At 40.8% G+C, this 21,015-nt stretch overlaps 1 protein-coding gene and 1 long non-coding RNA gene across 5 annotated transcripts in view; one reads left to right on the top strand and one right to left on the bottom strand.

Moving 5' to 3' along the window:
- AGTPBP1 (ATP/GTP binding carboxypeptidase 1) overlaps window positions 1-15,693 on the bottom strand; it is a 66,392-nt gene extending 50,699 nt beyond the window's left edge. For 2 of the 4 annotated variants that reach the window (XR_012670900.1, XM_075136911.1), the window contains exons 1-3: window positions 15,484-15,653; window positions 5,195-5,326; window positions 4,094-4,164 (exon numbers count right to left, since the gene is read on the bottom strand). Coding sequence is in view for 3 of the 4 variants with exons in the window: in XM_075136911.1 (XP_074993012.1) it covers window positions 4,094-4,125 (32 nt within the window). In the remaining variant the exon portion in view is untranslated. Of the gene's footprint in view, window positions 1-4,093; window positions 4,165-5,194; window positions 5,327-15,483 lie in introns of all 4 variants that reach the window. The other 2 variants (XM_075136910.1, XM_075136912.1) reach the window with 2 other exon arrangements.
- Window positions 15,694-15,742: 49 nt separating this feature from the next.
- Window positions 15,743-20,538, top strand: LOC142075435 (uncharacterized). The gene is made up of 2 exons (XR_012670884.1): window positions 15,743-16,200; window positions 20,301-20,538. It is a non-coding gene; the product is annotated as an uncharacterized LOC142075435 (long non-coding RNA).
- The last annotated feature ends 477 nt before the right edge of the window (window positions 20,539-21,015 follow it).

The following is a 21,015-nucleotide window of genomic DNA, read 5'->3' as shown; positions in this document are numbered from 1 at the left end:
TAACAATTTCTCCATACTTACTAAAAACTTTAAAAGGTTTAGGAAGGGTAAGTCATTCTCACTACTGGGTGGTACAACAGTTTAAGTCCTAAGATTCAGAGGTATGATCTCCTCCTGGGGCCAGAGTTTCTATCAAGAGCAATGAGTGCTCATTGTAGCAGTTAAAAAGATATCTTTAGAATGGTTTTAGGCTATTAATCTTGCAAGAAGTCTTCCAACAGAAATACAGCCAAATAAACTTCACGTCTTCAGCATACCCAATATAGTGTTCCTGAAAATAACACCAGCCCAAAGTCTATGTTGCAACATAAATTAAAGTCCTGATTTCCTCTTAGCTATGACTGAGTTTTTTTCTTGAAACAAGAATCGTACTCTTATTTATTAATATTCTACACTAATATACATAGTGGTTATAATACTGTGACACCTTTCAATGTCTGCACGGTAAATCAAAAAGGCTGTAGGACAGGAATTATGGCAGCCAGCCTAACTGACTCTGCCTCTGTACATAATACTGCTGTGACAACCCATTTGACCTAAGAACAAAACGCAAGCCCAATTTGCAATGGGACGACTTCGGGATATTTGTAATGCAAATACATACATTTTGACCAACAAACCATTCAGGATCCAAATCTAGAAGATAGCTCTCCAAAAGAGCGCCACCGTGAAGTTCAGTATTTTTAATCCAACAGCTAGGTAACCAAGGAAATAGAATGGCACAATAAAAACTGTGTCCTGTCAGAGCTAGATTTCCTTTTAAGCTGCTGATACCACAGAACCTCACATGAATACTCTGAACACTGTGGCCAGACTTTCATACAAGACTTGTTTTCCCACAGTGTGAACAAGCCTTGTTACTGAAAGAGATGTTTTTCACCCCACCCATTCTAAAGCCTTCTCACAAGAGCACTCTGTAGTCACTGCGGGTTACATAGAGTCACTACTATCTTTAGTTATAAAAATCATGACTAAGGAGCACCAGAAGAAACTTCATAAGGTCATCTAAACCATTCTCTCCAGAACTGGATGAACACCACAGCTGCTCTTGCTGACAGACATATGCCCAAACAGTCCTTGACGGCCTGCAAAAATGGTGATTCAATAACCAAAGGCAACTTTGTTCTAACACTTTGTATCCCTTCATTTGAAAGTTTTTCTCACTGCAGTTTAATCTTACTATTTCTGGCCCTCCTCACTACAAATGTGACTGTCCTTTATCTGTTCCAGTATTATACCACTCTAAGCATGGTACCTTGCACATATCTCCATCAAATATTCTTAACCATTTTCTGCATTTCACATGAGTATTTTGAAATCATTTGGTTCTCCAACATTTATGCAGATCTTTCCAGCTCAACTTGTCTGCAGTTTTAACAAGAACTCTTTCTTGTCTTTTAGATCATGTCAAAGCTCAAAATATTTTCAGTCGTTAACTGTAACCAGAAAGAGAAAGAAAGAGCACATCCAGAAACAGACTGTGTACCATTTCCTCCTGAGAGCAATTAACTACCACTGCTCTGGTATCCAGTCAGTGCTCTACTCCAGAGCACTTGGATGGAGCACTTGCCTTAGCTTCCTTATAGCAATCATGTGCAATGGTTATTTTAGCAAAGGTTTAAGCACATATGTGGTATTTTGATGCCACTTTCCTGCTTATGGGACCTGTTACTTTCTCACATGTGAAAAATCAGATGTATTTTCAAGAACAGCTCAAATCACCTTTGGCTGTTCACAGCCTCACCCATCCGGTTAGTTCTTCCAGGATCCTTCTGTGCGAAGAAGAGAAGATGGCTGATCTACAGCTACTCGGTTTCTGCTCCCTGATTCCCACAGACACAACCATTAGGTTTGCCATCTCTGTCTTTCATTACTTAACCCAAATCTCGTGAGTTCTGAAGACAACTGATAATTATTATTCTGGGATGGATTTAGACTTTCTTTAAGCATCTTATTTAATCCTGTACACTGCATGTCTCTGTAGGCAGGAAACGCTTTCTCCATCCCATGTTCAAATGCCACAGCTCAAAAGGCCCCTCACACCACCATCTGACTTGCAGAAAGGAAGCATGAACAAGCTTGCTGTCATCCCAAATATTGCCAAAGCATGCAGTGTGACTCTAGCTAACCAGAGAGCTTTGTGGATTTCCTCCTTCTCTGGTTAGGAAAGCTATGAGTAAATATAGAGGAAGCAACTGCCCAGACAGTGAGGAACAGAGAACTTCAGGGGTTCATGTTTGAAAGAAACTCCCTCAGCAAGAAAACATCTTCTGAAAGAAAGTTCCCTCACTGCAGGGACATTTCTTCCAGTTCCACCAACTCCCAAAAGGTTTAAGCATTCTTACTCTGATTATGAAGAATAGCTAGATGCACAACTCTCCATTAGTCACTGTACACTACTTTCGCTACACAAATGCTAAAACACATCATTACATCTTTCTAAGTGTCTGCTCATGAGGAGAAAGGTAACTCTGATGGCTGTCATGGCAGCTTATAAAAATTCAGTTATCTTAGAATGGTTTTTGGCTATTCATCTTGCAAGAAGATTTCCAAAAGATAATAGTCAAATGAAGGAAGTCATCAGAAACCTTCAATTTCCCAACTGCACCCACTTCCTCTGAAACTGGTGTTTGCAGTCAGCCAGCACATTGACGTATCAGGGAGTTTGCTGTTTCTCCACAGCAAACAGGCCTTCTGTGTTTCAGCATGTTACAATGACCCTTTAAAAAACTATTTTAAAGTAGGCAGGCTTCTCATGAGTTTGTTTTCATTTTATTCCAATGCAAACCATTTCCAATTTTTTTTTCTCAACCACCTCCACAGTTATCAGATAATCTTTAGAGAGCTGATACTTCTGATTAGTTCTCTGTACAATAAATTCACCATTCATGATTTAGGAAACAACTGGTTTGAATTGCAGGGATGAAAACTTTAATTTTAACTCAATAACTAAAGAAGAATAAGTGGCACTTAAGCAGCCACTCTGCAAAAATCTACTATTCTTTATGATAGTATACTTTATGTATTATAATAGTATACTTTATGTATTATAATTAGTAGTATTTCCAAGAATACCCATTGCTGAGGAAAAGTTTGACTTTTCTTATCATCCTGCCTAAGGAACTAACATACTGTAAGTAGAAAACATAATAGTTTCTTTACTATTTCTTTTGATCCATCTCTCACACAAACAGGAACAACCAGTCTCTGATACCAAGCCGTTCCACTGTTAAAGTCAGAAAAAGCAAAGATGATTCTACATGCAACCATTTAAATTCAAATTTTAGATCCATCCTAAGATCTGAAATTAATCCACAGTAGAGCACATCCTTCACGCAAATTCATCCACTCATTTAGATAATAATCGGTATTTCAGAGAACTAAGACTGAAGCCAAAATTCCCTCTTTTGCTGCCCTTAGAATTTGTTTTTAAATCTGGTTAGATAGTTTGATTTAACGAGGTGGTTTAACCTGTGCTAGCTTAAGAAAAGAGTAAGACTGAAAGCCTTTCAATAGTTTCCTGATGCTTAACAGCCATGTTGGTTCCGTAGATAATCCCTTAACTTTTTCAAATATTTGCTAAAACAAGTTATCATGAAAGTAACAAACGCAACTTTTCAACTTTTGAAATCTTCTGTAATCTCACTCTTGTTTGTCCTAGCTGTGTGTTGGATTGCTGGATTGTTGGAGAATGATATACAACTTATGACAAATTCATGGCTTCTTATAAAGTGTTATAAACTTGTCCTTTAATTCCTTCAGTAGAAATCATTTTGTTTTGCCAATATTTACAGGAAATGTAAATCAATTAAATTAATTGATAATTGTTTCAATGAAATGTGATGTATATTTTATATTTGAACATGTCTAACACTGTCTGAAAATTTTAAATTTAAAAAGTTATTTATTAAAGGTGAAGCTACTTTATGCTAATCAATATTGACTCCCTCAGTTTTTCAGGATATCAACTTACACATTCTCATTAGGGACCCATAATGTATATTTTATTTATCTTATTATTAAGATAAAAGACTGCTTTTTCACCAATCTCAAATAGCTTGATGTTGAGAAGTCACTATAGTTTTAAATTTACCTTTTTTCAGATGATGTTTTTACTTTGTTCATATCGGAAACCTGATTCTTCAAATCACCATCTCTGATAACCTGGAAGATATTAAACAACTACAAATTATCAACATCTTTTGTTCTTTAATGATGAAATGCTACCACCATATTGGATATCTCTACACTAGAAATGTTAAATAAGTTATTTCGCATTGATTGCATTTCTCCACATTGTCACAAGCTCTTCTCTCCTTAGTCTATTTCATTCAGCTTTTAAAATAAACTATTGCAATATAAGTATGGAGTATGGTTCTGCATTATAATTCAGTCCTACCAAGCTCAGAGAGTCCGGTTATAATAAACCAGAAATTTATATCAGTTACTTAACAGACAATATTTTCATGTCCATGACAGAATTTTATCAAACAAAGCTTTTGCTGAAGCCAGTAAATATGCTTCTTTAAATTTACTTGACAATGTTGTGAGATGCCACAACATACTTATTTCTGACTGCCGTCTCATGTATCTATAGGACAACTAGGACTAGAAGCACAGCGAGAAACATGGAGTGTTTGGTGTTCTTATTTAAGCAAGACCTGAATACATTTCTTGGACAGAAACCATATCGTGCTAAGGACTCAATTTTCCTATCCTTTTAAGGACATAGTGTCCTCAGGGCACACTGCTTCCTCAAACAGTGCCTCCAAGCAATTAAGGTTGCAGCCTACAGGACCATTAACTGAACCTTAGTACCCCCTTTTGAGATCTAATATAAATGGCAAATACTCCCACTGTGAAAAAACCCCAGTGTTCTCAAATGGCACAGTGGTTAGTTTTAAGGTGAAGACAGAGTAAAGGGAAAAAAGGATCTTCAAAGATATGAGTGGTGAGAATGAAGAAGACAAAGCACTTGTTCTCTTGGGAAATGCAGGCAAGAAACTCAGTCAAACACACACACACACACACAAACACACACAGCCCCCCCAAAGAGAAATCTGTAAGACTTCTCAAAAATCCTTGTTGTTCAGCACATATAATAATCAGGTTTTTATTACCGGTAAATTCCACTCTGCAATTGCCAAAAGCCTAAAGCAGATGAACTATGAAGCAAGTTTATTTCCAGACTTACCTGAAAGCAGATATTTTTCCCAGCAGCCAGGAAGCAAACACTCAGCTTTCCACAAGAATTCCAGCTTGACTCAAGTTAACAGGTGTCCTAGATTTGTCCAAGCACCCTTCAAGTGCAAACTATCTTGACTTCCTTTAAAGAAAATGAATAGTTACAAGAGAATAGCTGTGTCCACCACAATGCAGACGATTTCACAAACTATAAAGTCTGGATTATTCGAACCAGGTTGCAGGTCTTACTGGGGGGAAAATACTAGATTCTTGAATTCAAGTAGCCAAATGCCGTATTGCTTGCAGCGTTGACCCGCTGTCAGACAGATGATGAACAGTCTGCCAGTGCCAATAGTGTCTACATATTATAGTGTCCTGAACTGCTGAACAAGTGGAGCCAGCTACAGAGCTGAACTATCTTGAACTGCAAGGTCTTAATTTGTTTTGCTCTAAATTCACCACAAAGTATTTCAGTAAGTGCTAATGTGCAAATGCTCCAGGTCAAGAGTAAAAGACAAGCAGATAAGAAAAAGCACAAGAACCTCTGAAAAAAGAAACAGTGAGAAGGAGCAGGGAGAAAAAGAAAAGAGACAGAAATGCATATATGAGCAATCCAGAGAGTTGTAGATACTATACATACTAAAGCACCAAAATCTCTTTTAACATTTTACTAGGTAATGCAAAAAAGCCAAACTTTTTCCGAACTATTTTAAAAACTTTTATTGTTATGCTTATTTTGAATAAAGGATTGATAGAAAGGTAAAGGCAGAAGGTGCATGAGTCTCAACTGAAACACATTTAATGCCACTTTGCCTGCCAGTGGTAGCGGAGCAGAGGGTGAATTAACATCAGTTCTTCTGCATTTAAAAGACCACCACCAATAATTAAAAAAAAAAGCCTCAAGTTGGAGGGGAATAGAGGAGAGCAGGGACTGTTGACCAGTTAAACTTCAAGTTGATATACGCTGGATTCTGTGCAACCTCCCTCTGCCTTTTCACATTGTCTGTGGAATGTTATCCCCTCCATCCTCCCACCTGCACAGAGGAAACAGGCAGCTTCTTCATAGGAAATTTCTTCAAACAGGTAAAGTTCCAAATCAGAAAGCTTCACTCACTGTAATAATGCTACCAACACTAGGATAAATGAAATGGACTGCAAGAAGTTATATATAATTTTCACCGTAAATTTCACAGAAAAACAAAGACATGCCTTATGTGACATGTATTTGCCTCCCTCCTAGATGAATTCTTTGTCACTGAACCATTGACTCACCTTCTCTGCCGATCCACCTTTCCAGCCCTATGAAACTTTGTCACTCACTGGCAAAGCTCGTGCAAAAGGGCAGAGGATCCCCCCTGCCCCCCAATATTTACTTTTCATGTAAGTTTTGGCATGTGCTGAAATGTAATAGAATAACATTGAACCCAGACTCCTACCTCTTGGATAAACACTCTAAGCACAAAGATACTGCACAAAATGGCAAGCACTATCACAAAGCTACTTCCTTTTGCTCAAAACAATGGCTAAAGAAACGAACTGGCACCATTTCATTCAGACCTCACATTCAGGTGTGCCTATTAGGCATTACTGGGAGTGCCTGTTAGACTGCAGAGGACTCCTAAGGACACCATCTTCCTGAATACTAAGTTGATTTATAGGCATTAGAAGAACACCAAGATGCTCAGCCTCTCCAAGCCAGCAATAATTCTGGTCAGACCTTGTAACAGGATTCAGAGGAAATTTTACTGACACAACCTGCATGGGGGAGTGAAAAGGGGAATTTGTAATTCTGGTACTGTGCTCTTAATGCTCGATAATAATATCATTCTGATAGCACAGGTGACTGGACCTCAGGGCGTCTGCAAGAAAACATAAAGGGATTATGACCAGGGTCACAGAATCCAGATGTTGCTATCCTCTTTTATAAAAATAGGCTCAGCCCCAGTTCTTCCCATGTGGATGAAGAAACTTCTGGATTTGGGCTTTTCTTTGCTGACTGCCAGGTTTGAGGTTTCCTCCCTTAATGCAACCCCTGAAGATCACACATCAAGTATTCATGAAGTTTTCTGTCCAAACTCTTCACTAGGACACCAAACAAAGTCCTCTTTTTTCCTTGATCTCACCTATCTGTATCTGATGCACAGTTAAAACTGGCTCCTGATTCTTCCAGATCGGAGTGTCTCATTCCCATTTTAGGCATTCAATTACTTTTGTGATCCTAAATCCGCTGCTTTGGGGGAAAAGAAACCTAAAATGCCATCTGTTGCAAAAAATAAGCAAGTAAATAAAAATCTCCTTCACTAAAATCAGGCCAGTCCCACTCCCCTTGTTTGTCTTTTCTCTTAAAGGAATCCTTTTTCATTTTCGCACAAATATCAGGAACTTCATACTACAGTAAAAAGCCACCTAATCATCAAATTTACTCTCCACCATCTACCTAATAAAGGAAAGAGGGAATTAAAAAAAAAAAAAAAGGTACTAACCAAATACTTTGTATGCACTGTCACATAGCTTTTCTTGCATCTTATTTAAGATTCTGGTACTTAAATTGATGCATGTATTTCAGGGGAAAGTGAGTATACCCCTTATTTATTGCAAGCCGTCCAGGTGGAATTTCTACATGCTCTGAGCCATCTTCAAATAAAACTGAAGAAATCAAACTAAACTCAGTGCAATAATGCATGGCTCAACTGCACCAGAACCTGCAGTTAAGTGTATTCACTGTAAATTGTTTTCCCTTTTATCTCCCATTAATCATTAATGGACAGTAAAGGTGGCAGACACAAAACAAAACTCCAATCCCTACTCTAACTTATAATCATAATAAGAAAAAACGCATAGTCACCATTACAATATGTCAGTGTTGTGCACTTTCATTGCCATTTTAATAACATCTGAAAGAAATTCTCATATCTTAAGCACATAACAACCTCACATCTGAGGCTCAAAACTTATTTTAATCAACAGCACCTCTGCTTTCATGGCTGCTTTTTTTTTTTCCCCCCTTTTTTTCTTTTTCACTGAAACTGGAAGTTTTTTCTATATACATTTAAAATATATATCCATATTTGGGAATTATACCAGACTGTCTTGCCATCAAGCCCATTTTTTTGCAATGGAAAAATCTTGCCAAAAAGTATGTTTTCAAACAACTGCCATGGAAGACAAATCTACCAGTATCCAGCAAGCTAACGGTAAGCAAAGAGAGCAGTACTAGTCAGACAGGGCAAAATGACCCTGTCACAAAAACAGATGTGCTCAGAAGCAATGTGTGCAGAGCATGCGAGATAAAGCTTAACTCTCGAGACCATGGAGGTTGAAAAAAAAAAACCAAAACCCAGTTTTCATGTTAAAATTCTACTATTAGAACTCTCTTTTAGGGAAAACAAAGATAATCTGTCTGCGACTGAAGTTGGAATACATTGAGTTTACATAAACAGAATTCACATGCTTCAATTGACCAAAATACTTTAACACAGAACATGCCTGTCTTGAAACGATTAAGTGGAACTAAAAAATCTGAAGTACCTTTGTATTTTCTTTACTTAATCTGCCTCCCTCCCCCCGCCAAAAAAAACACACCCACACACAAGGGGGGGAAAAAAAAAAACAAACCCAAGATAGAAAATAAACTCCTTAAAAAGCTAGAGACCTCTGAAATTTACCTTGGTTAATACTAGGACTTTCCTGCAAAGTACTTTGTAACTACATTCCAAAGAAGACAGTTCTTTTCGTCAAATGAAACTAGAAAAATTAAAAACAAGTATGGATATGCAGTTTATTGATACTACTAAATCTGTTCTACCTGCAGTATATTTTATTTTCTGTGGTTTTATTTTCCAGAAACTCATTTTCTTAACTAATATACTTTCTATATAAAGAAAGGCCTATTTTTCAAGTCTGTTCACTATATGTGAAAAGAAGATATTTTATTTTCATAAATAAATGAGCTGCAAAACCCACATATCAAATCACATTCATCAAGAGACAAAACAAAGCTTCAGTTTTATTGTGTATATCTAGCATAATAAGTCTGCAAATTCTGTAAGATTGTTCATCTATCTATATTTCCATGTTTTCCTTTGTATTCTAAGCTGGGCGCATCCCGAAGTATTTTCAAAGCCAGACTCAGACTTCACTTATCCTCATCAGGGAGTTATTGATTTGAAAGGTTAAAAAAAGTAACCATGAACAAGTGCACAGCAAATAAGTAATTTCTTTGCTGTGTACTTATTCATCAGGTAGTGGAAGCAAGTAGCTGAGTAAAATCTTTGTAAATGGTACAATACAAAAAAAAACCCTAGTATGCAAAAAAGGAAGGAATACAGAAGTTCAGAGGACAGAACTGTGTCAAAAAGCAATGAATTAAAAAATTAAATAGAGAACCCCTAGGTATGAACTGAGAAAACGTGTAATGATTTAAAATTTCATAAATGCTAGACAGAAAAAAAAGCTAAATCAAAACCCTTCACTAGATCAGGTGATTGCATTCTGGGGTATGCTTCCAAAAGACACTTCTACCTCTCACAGAAGTATATGTGGGTCCTCCCAGTCCCAGTGCAGATTAAACCAGAAGCAAACTGGCCTTTGATAGTATGTCATTTCACATACTCAGAAGTCTTAGAAGCTGTTCATAGGTCGAAATATTCTTTTTCAAGACACTGAAGAAGTCTGTTTAAACACAACCATATAAAAAGACTACTGCATTCTTTGTGCTTTAGGCAATCTCAATTCCAAAATACTACTTGTGGTTTACTTTTTTAAAGATAGAAGTAAATTGTTTGCAGGAACAGGCTATTTACCTAAGTAAATTTACACTTGAAGGAATAGGCCCTGTGTTCAAAATTTATGATGAGCAGCAACATATAACAGCAAGTCACCATCTCAGTACCAAAAAGCAAACTACCCAGAATGCTTGTGGAGAGCAGGTCAACACCATGATAATCAGCATCCTAAATATGGCAAAACCCCACAAATATTCCTGCACAATATGGAAAACTGCAGTATGTTACTTGAGATTACAAAAGAAACATTCACCAAGGACAGCACAGTGCTCTCCCTTTGACGGCAGTAAGAACTGGCCACTGCTATTAATACAGTGGTGCTGCCTCCACCATCTCATCCTCTTGTACCATAGGGAGGACTGTCCCTTTGCAAAGGGCTTAGAAATTATACCTTAACTAACCCCTCTGGCCATTTAATCATTTACTCATTCGCACATGGCATATTGTTTCCTAATTCAGTACCCCAAGTGACAACTTCCGACAAGTATTTTTTTGAAAAACTGGGTTTTTTTGACAGAAAACACTTCTATTTTAAGGCCATATAACCTAGCGGAATTATTGGATGTGAACAATTTCCTTAATAAAAACATGAGACCTAATGTTAGATTAAAACTCTCCCAGACTATTTTGAGATGCCACAGTTATTTGTACAAACTGCTTTGTATCCTGAAAGCTCAATCCACAGTACAATACATAAAGGTTTTGGTTATCTATAATCCAACTTTAAACTCCAGTGACTGAAAAAATCAATGGGGAAATCCTTTAAGCTCCACAACTAAGCTTCAAGTTGGCAAATCGTACATTGTACTTAACCACAATCTAGTAAACAGAACCCATGTACATTGAGTTATAACTAACGTGGCAGTGAAAATCTGTTTTCTGAAGTTGCCTATTCCTAATCCAGTTCCTGAACCTTCTTCTACAAACACTGGGAAACAAAAACATAGACTTCCCACCCCATCCCCAATCTTACTTTGTGGAAGTCTCATAGGAATTAAAGTCCTAGTAAATAGCCCAGGGAGAGACAATTTTCAGGACCAGCTGTTTCTTAAATTAAATTAAACTGTAAATTAGAACAGAATGGCTTCGAGTACACACTTGTCCTGGTTTCGGCTGGGATAAAGTTAATTTTCTTCCAAGCAGTTGGTATAGTGCTGTGTTTCGGATTTAGCATGAGAATAATGTTGATAACACCCTGATGTTTTAGTTGCTGCTCAGTAGTGTTTACACTCGTCAAGGACTTTTCAGCTTCCCATGCTCTGCCAGGTGCACAAGAAGCTGGGAGGGAGCATAGCCAGGACAGGTGACCCAAACTGGCCAAAGGGGTATTCCATACCATGTGACGTAAATTAACTCTATCCCACAACAAAATAGTTATCTCTTTCTAATACTTTAATATGCAGCAGTCCAAAAAGCTTTTAGTGTCATCAAAAAATGATAATGTACCTAAGGGTACATTAAAAATATTTCTTCCATGAAAAAGTTTGTTCAAGATAGTAGAAAAACTAGAGATACTTTTCCTCTAGATGTAATTGTAAGCCTTCATGTGGAAATCGCAGGAAAAAACTTTTATCTAATGACTGAAGCTAACCAATTCCTCTAAGTAGCAAAAAAATCTCAAGTTTTTGGTGGAAAAGATTTTACAATTCGAAATAAAATGAAAAGGCTAACAACCTTTACTAGTCAAAGAAAAAATACTTCTGAAAATCAGCTACTGCCTTTTCCTTGTACCCTTTGCTATAAATATTTATAGTAGGAAACAAAAGTCAGCTGATTAGTTTACCCATTGCTGCATAATAGCAAAGTGCTGACTTTTTGACTTGACTAGATAAACATTCAAAATGACATACGTAAAGTTTCACAGGAGACTGAAGCACCAAAGCCCTGTACAGCAGCTTGCCAACTATGTCACACAGCCGATTACCACCAGTCCACTTAACTGTAAAAATATCCAACAGTGAGTCCCTAACAAAAAGAAAAAAAAAAAAAAATTTGGGAAAAGAGCAAAATAACAAAACTGTACTCCATTTCTTGCCTGGAAAGAAGCTCCTAGAAAGCTCCTAGAAAGTTACCAGCACGGCAAGCATAAGGTTACTCCTCAAGAGTAACAAAGACATGGCAAACTTGCCATCAGCAGGCTCACAGAGTATCATGTTCAAAGCTTGTATGATTTAAGTTGACAGAAACATTGCAAAAGTCAGCAACTTCTTGCCCACCTAGCATAACCCCTTCCTCAGGTAGAAGGTAAATGGCACAGGGAGGGAGAGGAGGGCAATAAAAATAGCCAGGAGGGAAAGGACAATCATAGCAGAAACTAAGCATTTCCCTACACCAAAAACTGAACAAGAACTGGAAACCCAGTAACTTTCCCCAGCTCTTGGAAATGCTTCATTGATACAGTGCTAAATGTCAGAGGTGCTTTCCAGCACCTAACCCAGTGACCGCTCCTTTGGCTTACACTGTCTCGATGGCTAAGTTCCATCTGTAAAGAAATCAACCCAAACATCTCAACTTGCTAGTTCACCAGCTGAGTTAAAAACCCTCAAGCCTGGTTTTAACCCAGAACAAAAAAAGAAAAGAAAAAAAATCTGTGGCTCCATGTTGCAGATTTATCTACTCAAATATACTTCCAGCCCTTCAACCTCATTAGTACGCAGAAACACAATCATCTCACAATCTATAAAACTCTCAGCAACATTCTCACTTTCAAAACCTTGATTTGTACCACTTAGCTTATGAATTATACTTGATGCAATTAAAACAGTATTACCTACCTTCAGTACGCAAAACCCTGGACATCCTGCTTCTCATAAATTGTTAGGTTTTTTAGAGAGGTAGTAAAAATTTATATGTGCCTTTTAATCTATTAAGCTTTTAGGATGACAGTTTCATCTCTGCAGTTGTTGCAAAAGAAAGGAAGGATGTTTGGGTGCTCCCCTCCTCCCCCCCTACTTCCAGTCTTTCTATGATTAACTGTTACAAAACTGTATTTCCAAATGTAAACCACACTGAATCATCCATGTATCCAGGACACACACTGAACAGTTCATAATCTCCTTGATGCTTAGCACAGGATATCGGGCAGTTAAGCTGTGGATAGTGGAAGGGCTTGAAAACATAGCCAGAGATACACTGCCATTACAAATCCCTCCTAAGCACTCATCCAAGCAGCTGCCTTGTTCGGCACTCTCACACTCACTCCAAGAAACCTGACTTCCCCTCTAAGTTGTTTAAGGAGTTTAAGCACTTCAGTTACTGCAGTTATACTCTAGGGCCAGGGTGACTTGAGCAGCATTCAGTTCTTTCAGACATTAGCGATTCATATCACAGGAGCAATCTCCTAAGAGCCAGGAGCTTGCAGATACTGGAATTCAAGGAGAAGTTTCAACTAACATACTGAGAGCCAAAAAACAGGTGGTTCCCAGATATGTCCAGCAAAGTATCGCCATGAATTTTAAAGACTGCAAAGTCTCTAATCATAAGATACATTGCTGACAAGTTGTTGAGTGACAAGCTGAATGTCTTCCCTAGACTAAAACCTAAACATGAGGTGAAATAGCAAGCTCCTTCTGTAAGCCAAGAGGACTTCAGAGAGCCTTCTCCCCAGTTTTTCCTCTCTAACTGTAGCTCCTCTCACATCATTTCAGGGAATTTGCTCCCAGCAGCAGTAAGCTAACTAATATAAATCAGCTGATTGGGTGTTACCATCTACTACCAAGACAACTGAATATTTTTCAAGTTTGAAAGCTTCCATTTGGAAGACAATTTGTGAATTTCTTGAATATGAAAACTTAAGTATGAGCACTGCCATCTCCAAAACCTGAACTGAAAACAAAACCTGAGATCAGGTATCACTTCACACAAACCTAGATCAGGTATCACTTCACACACTAAAACTACTCCTCAGTTTGGGATCCTTTCCTCCCTTTTTGCAAAAAATGAAATGAGAAACTTATTTTTAGGAAGCTTTCCAAAAAAAAAAAAAAAAACTTCCCTTAATTTATTCTGGCATTAAAAAAAAAAATCACAGTAGTGAACTGAGACATCAGAAACTAACAATAAAAATTTGTTCATGTGATAAAATTATGTTGCCGTTAAATAGGAAGGTCTCCAGAAAAGGAGATTAACTTGCCACTCCCCAGCCCAAAAAATAAAAAGATATTCCAACACAGACTTGCACTTGCACTCACAAAGCACATCATGAAGTATAATTTCCAGAAAAACTCTTAGGTCACAAGTATGATTTCACTGAAGGATTAACCAGAAGGTGGGGCTATCCCATCAGCACCATCCTGTCATCCATCATTATATGCAGCAGCAAAATACACACTGAAAGCTACCTGCAAAACAGGGAAGCCTTTTCATGAAATATAACCTATAAAGGTAGTTCACACACTTATTTCTCTAAAAGAACATCATTAGTGGGAATACACTCGTTGGAGAGCTAACTCCCTCATGACAGAAGAATAAATACACAAAAATCAACATTCATACTACAAGGCTATACAGAAGTTTCATAGTTTTTACACCATACAGGTACATAGAAGAATCTCATCTCTGCCTGTAACATACCACGGAACGCTTACAGCTCTAAGTGTACAATATAAAAGTTCATCCAGGTCGGGATCTCCAAACATCTGACAAAGCTCAGTGTCTGAAAACAGTTTACGCTCAAGAAAAACACCACCCCATCCCCCGATATGCAGCCTATTTCTCAGTTTCTCTCTGTCAAGCACTTGAACAGATACCTAGAGAAATACTTGCTATGCTAGACTTCCACAACTGTAAAAGGAGACAGGAAAAGAAAAAAAACCAAAATATTAATAAACTCCTACCCAAGGAGCGTTCAGTTCAGCACACGTTCAGCAGGCTATGCCGCATGGCACGTTAAGCAAGCGTTACTCCAGCCGCCGTGTTTTCCACGCAATACCCACACCAGGTTACCCCGCCCGGCACAGAGCCGCGGCGTTACGAGCCCAGCAGGACGGGGTGTCACCCACAACCCTCCCGCCTGGCGGAGCGTTAAAGTTTTGCTGTAATGCAATCCCGCCTCGCACAGCCGGGAAGCGTCTCTGAACGGGCCACGCACCGCACTGCACAGCGCGGAGGAGGACATACGCCCCGCGGCCACCGGCGAGCTCGGCGCCGCCGACCCACCGGCTCCGCCCCCTGCCGCGGACCCGACCCCCCGGCCGGGCCCCGGAACCAGGCACCGCTCCTACCGCAGGGCCCGTAACCGTCTCTGCAGGTGAGAACGCGCAGGGCGCGGCCCCCGGAGACAGCTGCCGTGGCCGTGCGCCCCCACACACACCTTCCGCTCCTCGACACGGATGAGCCCGCCGCCCGGCACGGGGGAGCCGGCTCGGCGGAGCCCCGGCGGCCGGGCGGGCCTCGCCCCGCCTCGCTTCGCCTCAGCTCCTGCCCCTCCCCGCGGGGTGCCTCGCCTCGCCTCGCCTCGCCCCGCCCGGCCCTGCCCTCCCCTGCCCCCGCTGCGGCCCGGCCCGCGCTGCTTCACCTTTGCGGCAGCCGCCGTCCCGAGAGCCGGGGCTGCCCCGCAGCCTCCCTGAGGATGGGCGAGGCGGCAGGAGGGGTGCCCTCACCCCGCGGCCCTCAGGCGGGGGCGCCGTACCGCCCTGGGGCGGCAGCTCCGCGCTGCGCCCCCGCCGCCTTCATGCGAGCGGCGGCAGCAGGAACCTGCCCGCACCGCAGCGCGTCATGGCCCCCCCGCCCCGCCGCGCCCCGGCCTCGCGCAGGCGCCCCGCGCCGCCGCCGGCGGGGGGAGCGAGGTGCCCGGCCTGTGCCGCACCGCTGCGCGGCCCCTGCCGCCGCCGCCGCCGCCCGGAGGCACAGGAACGGAGCGGCGGCTGCTCGCGGCGGCGCCGGGGGAGACCGCGAGGGGAAGACGGGAAGGTCTTCACCTGGCCGCGGGCTGCTGTCTCCTGGCCCGCCTCAGGTGCCGTGCTGCTATGGGCCTTCCCGCGGCCACTGAGGCGCCTCGCCGGTGGCCAGGGCCGGGTGGCGGGGGAGGGTGTGGGCTGCCTCAGGCAGCGGCTGCAGGAACCGGGAGGTGTGCGGGAATCACGGTTGCAGGATCAGCGTGACAAGTCGCGTGAATCTGCCTTGCCGGTAGTGTCACCCGCCACACCGGCCGCTCGCATCCGAGCTGCCCTCCTTCTTTTGGTGCGCTTCCCCCCCGCCCAGCGGAACGTCCACACCTGGTTTTTCACGACAGGTAAGTGCTCACAACGGCAGTGAAGCCATACATCCCTGCTGCCTAGGGCACTGGGAAAGCACCCATGCAAGTAAGAAAACTCAGACTGGTGATTTGTAAAAGCCAAAGGCTTCATTCTTTTTTCTCCCCGCTTTGCCCTACAAATCTTTGCAAAAGGGAAATAATACTTCATGCATTTAAAACCCGCTACATTTTATGGCAAAGTAACCTATGTGCCGATAGCGAGTTTTGATCCACTTGCAATGACTGGTGATTTCTGAAAGTGGGCAATTTAATCTCCCTCCCTGACACTTTTTAATCTGAAACAACCAAGAAATAACATTTCCTTTTTAATGAAGTTTTTCAGATGAAGAAAGGAAACTGCTAAGAATTCCAAGGTCAGATCTTTATACTGGTAGTTTACAAAACTTAGAAAGGAGAAGCAGCCCTTTAGCGAAGGCCGGTAAATTGAAATCCAGTTCAAATCTCATTTCTACCAATAATAGCTAATGATGCAGGCACAGTCCCTAATAGAAGTAGGCAAGGTTCATTTCCCAATAACATTGTGTAACCATGGAGTCACCCGTTCTAATTCTTACTCAGTAAAAAGCACATTTCAGATCCTTTAAATTGTACACACTTTCTTTCATCTTGCCTTTCAAAATACATACACCTGGCTACAGCACTTGCAACTACTTTCTTACACACCATAACTTATTCTGCTCACAAACAGGAACAAAGATATCCACGACTGTCCTACTGTCTAGGAAGTAGCTGTACACTTTGGGTGACAGTTGGCAACTCTTCCTTAGGGCTGATTCACCCGAAGAATTATTTACAGTTACTGCTTGTTAGTCCTTTAACTCCCATGGTATTACAGTGTTGGAAAGGTAAGTTCTGCTTATCACCCATGCAACGGTCTGCAGATGATCTGTGCAGCGAACATACACATCTATACCTTCTGGACACAGAACAAAGCTGCGTAGCTGGCAAGTCAGCAGAAACCGCACAGGTTAGGAGTTGGGGATTACTTTGGCGTACCTGTGACAGACTGGGGATACCAGTCCTCCCGTCTGTGTGTGCCTAGCTGTATTTCTACCCATTAAATCAGGAAAGTCAACTAGAGTTTTGGTGAAGTTAATTCAAGTTTAAAGTGGTATAACAGATTCTTTAGTCCATTGTCATATAATTTATGCATAAATGCTTGATTACATTTTCTTAAGTCTCCTTCCCACCATATTAACATGAACGGGTAGGAGTGATTAAGGCATATAACCAGTCATCCTTAGTTTTATTATTCACTTGGTCTTTCTCCAGCCAATAATTCAAAATTAATTATGCTTCCTAGAACTTGCAAACGGATGGTTACAATCAGAAAATACACACATATTTGGAAGGAGATTCCTCCCTCTCCTACCTTACAGGTTTCACCAGTCATGTAGCCTGCATGGGAAGAATGCAGAGAACCAGAATGCAGGGATTTTCCAGCACATTGGCCACGGCTAGGAACAGTGGTCACATTGGGTGATGATTAAGAGAGAATCGTTTAAAACAGCAAACAGTACAGCTACAAATTTTCTGTGAAGTTCTACTCATGGAATTATTTTAAATGTATAATTGTCTAAAGCAAAGCAGAAGACATGGAATAAACTCAAGTATGACTCAGGCAAAGACAAAAATAGTGTCAGGCAGGCAGGCTCTGGCAAGTAAAGAGCGAATAAGGGGGGGTGTAGATAAAAATCTCTCAAATTTTTTAAAGCTGAAGTCAAAGTCAGTTTACTTAAGTTAGTTTTAAACAGCTCTGTATGCGTCCCAGCACATGACAAAAATAAGTCAGTTAAAAATACGAGAATACTAAAGAAAGAGGACACAGGCAGAGCCAATTAATTTAAGACAGGCAAAAAGTGTAATTTGGGGGGGCTGCCTTTATCTTAATTATTTCACCCAAAAGATTGTTCTGTGCAGAATTCTTATTTTTACTAGCAAAACATCTGTTTATAGGAAGTTAGAGGTCATTGGAGGTTTTTTTGGGAGGGCAGATAAAGTGATTCCGAGTTTAGGATTTATTTCTACAGAGAACAAGTTTACCTTTAGAAAACTTAATTCTGGTGTACAAATGCAGTAGCTGGCCACTGCTGTACTTATTTACATAATAATTCTCACAGTTTACTGACATAAGACTGCAGGAAACTGCTCTAGCTTTGTTTTCAAACATATTACGGTGTGCAAAAGTGAATAGTTTATCCATTGAATCTTTTGTAAAGATATACTTAAAAATCATGTGAACCAGAATACAATTCTAAACGTTTATCTGATGCTATGGAATTAATATAATGGTTCATTATTCTTTTGATTTCACAAAATTTTACAACATTTCAAGTAAAATCTTTAACAGGCACACATGACTATTGCAAATAATTAACATTTTACTTAGCCAGAAAAAATCACAAATCTGTGTGCTTTGAAAATAAGGTGGTGGCCAATTATACTGCCATTAAGTGAAAGCTTGACGGGGAGCCAGGCACTCTTCTCTGAAAATAGCAGCAACAGTAACGCTGAAGCAGAACGGGTTCCACACAAAATTATGTTCTTCATTTTGGCATTTGTAGGGAATTCAGCCACAGGAATATACTTCTTAAAGGGACAGTCCAAGCACTTAGAAAAAAAGTAACAAATATCTACACACAATGTGGAAAGGCAGGGACATCAGAGGTTTCCAGCATCATAAGCTAAAAAGGCAGCTTACGTGTTTACACAAATCACATTGCATTCATTTAGTATTTTTTGACAAGGCAAAACAAGCAATGAATCGAGCAACAGATTGCTGACGTTTATGTAGAAGCAAAAGTTTTCAGACAAAGACAGGCTCCCCACTCCCAACTGCATGTTTCTAGTCTGTTAATATTTATGACTATGTAAGCATTGCAGTATTACTTCTCGGATTATAATAATAATAAAGTAATCGCAAATAATTTTAAAAGTTAATGGTTATCCCCTCTGGGAGCAGGAAAAGCAAGGAGAGTAAGTAAAAGCTCTTCAAAATACATTAATGGGTAGCAATATGTAAGCATTATTACATCCTATCCTCTTCCTTTGTAATCATCACCTGGCTACACATTGTTTCCTATTAAATCTTAACCTGTACTCGTTAAATCTTCCTTGCCTCTTTCTATACTCCTTTGTACTGAACATACAAACAGTCAGTTCCAGATAATCAACATGGCTACCAGCTCTCCTCTACTCTGAAAAACAATCACTCCCTCATTTCAAAGCCAACACTTGTCTCTACATACACACTGGAGAATTTGTTTTCGGCTCTCTCTAGATGTGTCATTCCTCCCTAAGCATTGTAACACTTGGTACTTTTCCAACATAGCCTCTGTTCTTTTTCACCTTTGAGAAGATCTTTTGTGTTCTGTTACGTGTGTATTTCAATGCATACAAAAGCATTTCAGTTCAACTTCACATCTGTGCTTCATTCAGCTAGCTACTCTTGCTTTTGTAATACTACAGATGGAATAACCCATCAATTTTCTTTGCATAGAGTAATTCAGAATGTATAGATTTGTACCCTGGTTGACATTTTCATCTAAGTGTTCTGGAGATCGGGGATGGGACGGAGCGAGTGTTGTTTTTCAGGGCAGGAAGGGGACAGATTTCTGAAGTGATGCATCATGTTTCAAAGGCTTATACCAAGTCAGCCACTTTTTTCCATATGCCTACTGGCAATCACATTTAATTTATATATGCAGAATATTAACACAAAAAAAAAAACACAAACGAGCGAATCTCGTGTGTTTCGGTCAAACAAGAACCTCCATACTCACAATTTAAAAAAAAAAAAAAAAGGCATATCATTTAATTTGTGCAGTGTTTCATAATGCTTTAGTATGAGTTTCTGCAGTGTAAAAATAGACACTCTGTATAGACACTCTGTATTACAAACTCATACAAAATACATCAGTATATTCAAAATTAATGTAACATCATTTTGGAAAGACAAAAATAGCAGGCAGTCAACTGACTATGCCCTAAACTGGTACATGGTTAGCTGAAGTTTTCTTGAACAAAGCAGCCTATTTAAGTCAAGTATAGGATGTTGTGTTCTTACTGTATTACAGGAACAAAGGTACTCCATAACAAACAGTGAAGCAAGTTCCTCATAATTCCTACATTTAATCTACTCCCATTTCACCAAGAAGGAAGCACACAACATGTTCTGGACACAACCAAGAATTACCTGGAGATTGTTTTTCTTTTGTTTTGCTTAAAGTTGAAGACTACCTTGTGGATCCTACACGTATATGTTGACTCAGAAAAAGAGGAATACTTCTGTATTAAACACCAAGGCACTTTGAATACTAGTAACTTTTGTAACTGTCCCCCCCCAAAATAATTGTGTGTGTGTAACCTAAAAATAAGAGACTCTCTGCCCTCGCTAAGTGGCAGGGGCCCGCCCGCCCATGGCGCCACGCCCCCCACATGCCGCCAGGCCTCGGGCCCCTTCTCAGTCTTCTTCCCCCCGCCCGACCCAGGCGTACTCGGGCCTCTGGTCTGCGCCGAGGGACTCCCACCGCTCTCCCTGGGGCTCCCTCCCCGCCTCTCCCACACAAGGGGGGGCGCTCAGGGCACCCTCACCAGCACCGAGCTCCACAAGTCCCTTCGCTGTCAGGCTCGGCTCGGCTCGGCCCGCCCGGCCTCTCCCTCAGGTTACGGCTCGGACGCAGCGGCTGCCCGCACCGGCCCCACCTGCCTTTCTCGTGCTGGTCCCCACTTCTTGCCCCGCCCCCCGCCGCGCACCCTGGGCCGTGGCAGGCGCATGCGCATCTGCGGGGG

Source organism: Calonectris borealis, chromosome Z (genome assembly GCF_964195595.1).
Source record: "Calonectris borealis chromosome Z, bCalBor7.hap1.2, whole genome shotgun sequence".
In the NCBI taxonomy this organism is placed as follows: Eukaryota; Metazoa; Chordata; class Aves; order Procellariiformes; family Procellariidae; genus Calonectris; species Calonectris borealis.
Note: the sequence above shows the minus strand (reverse complement) of the source record. Positions and strands in the feature narration are given on the sequence as shown.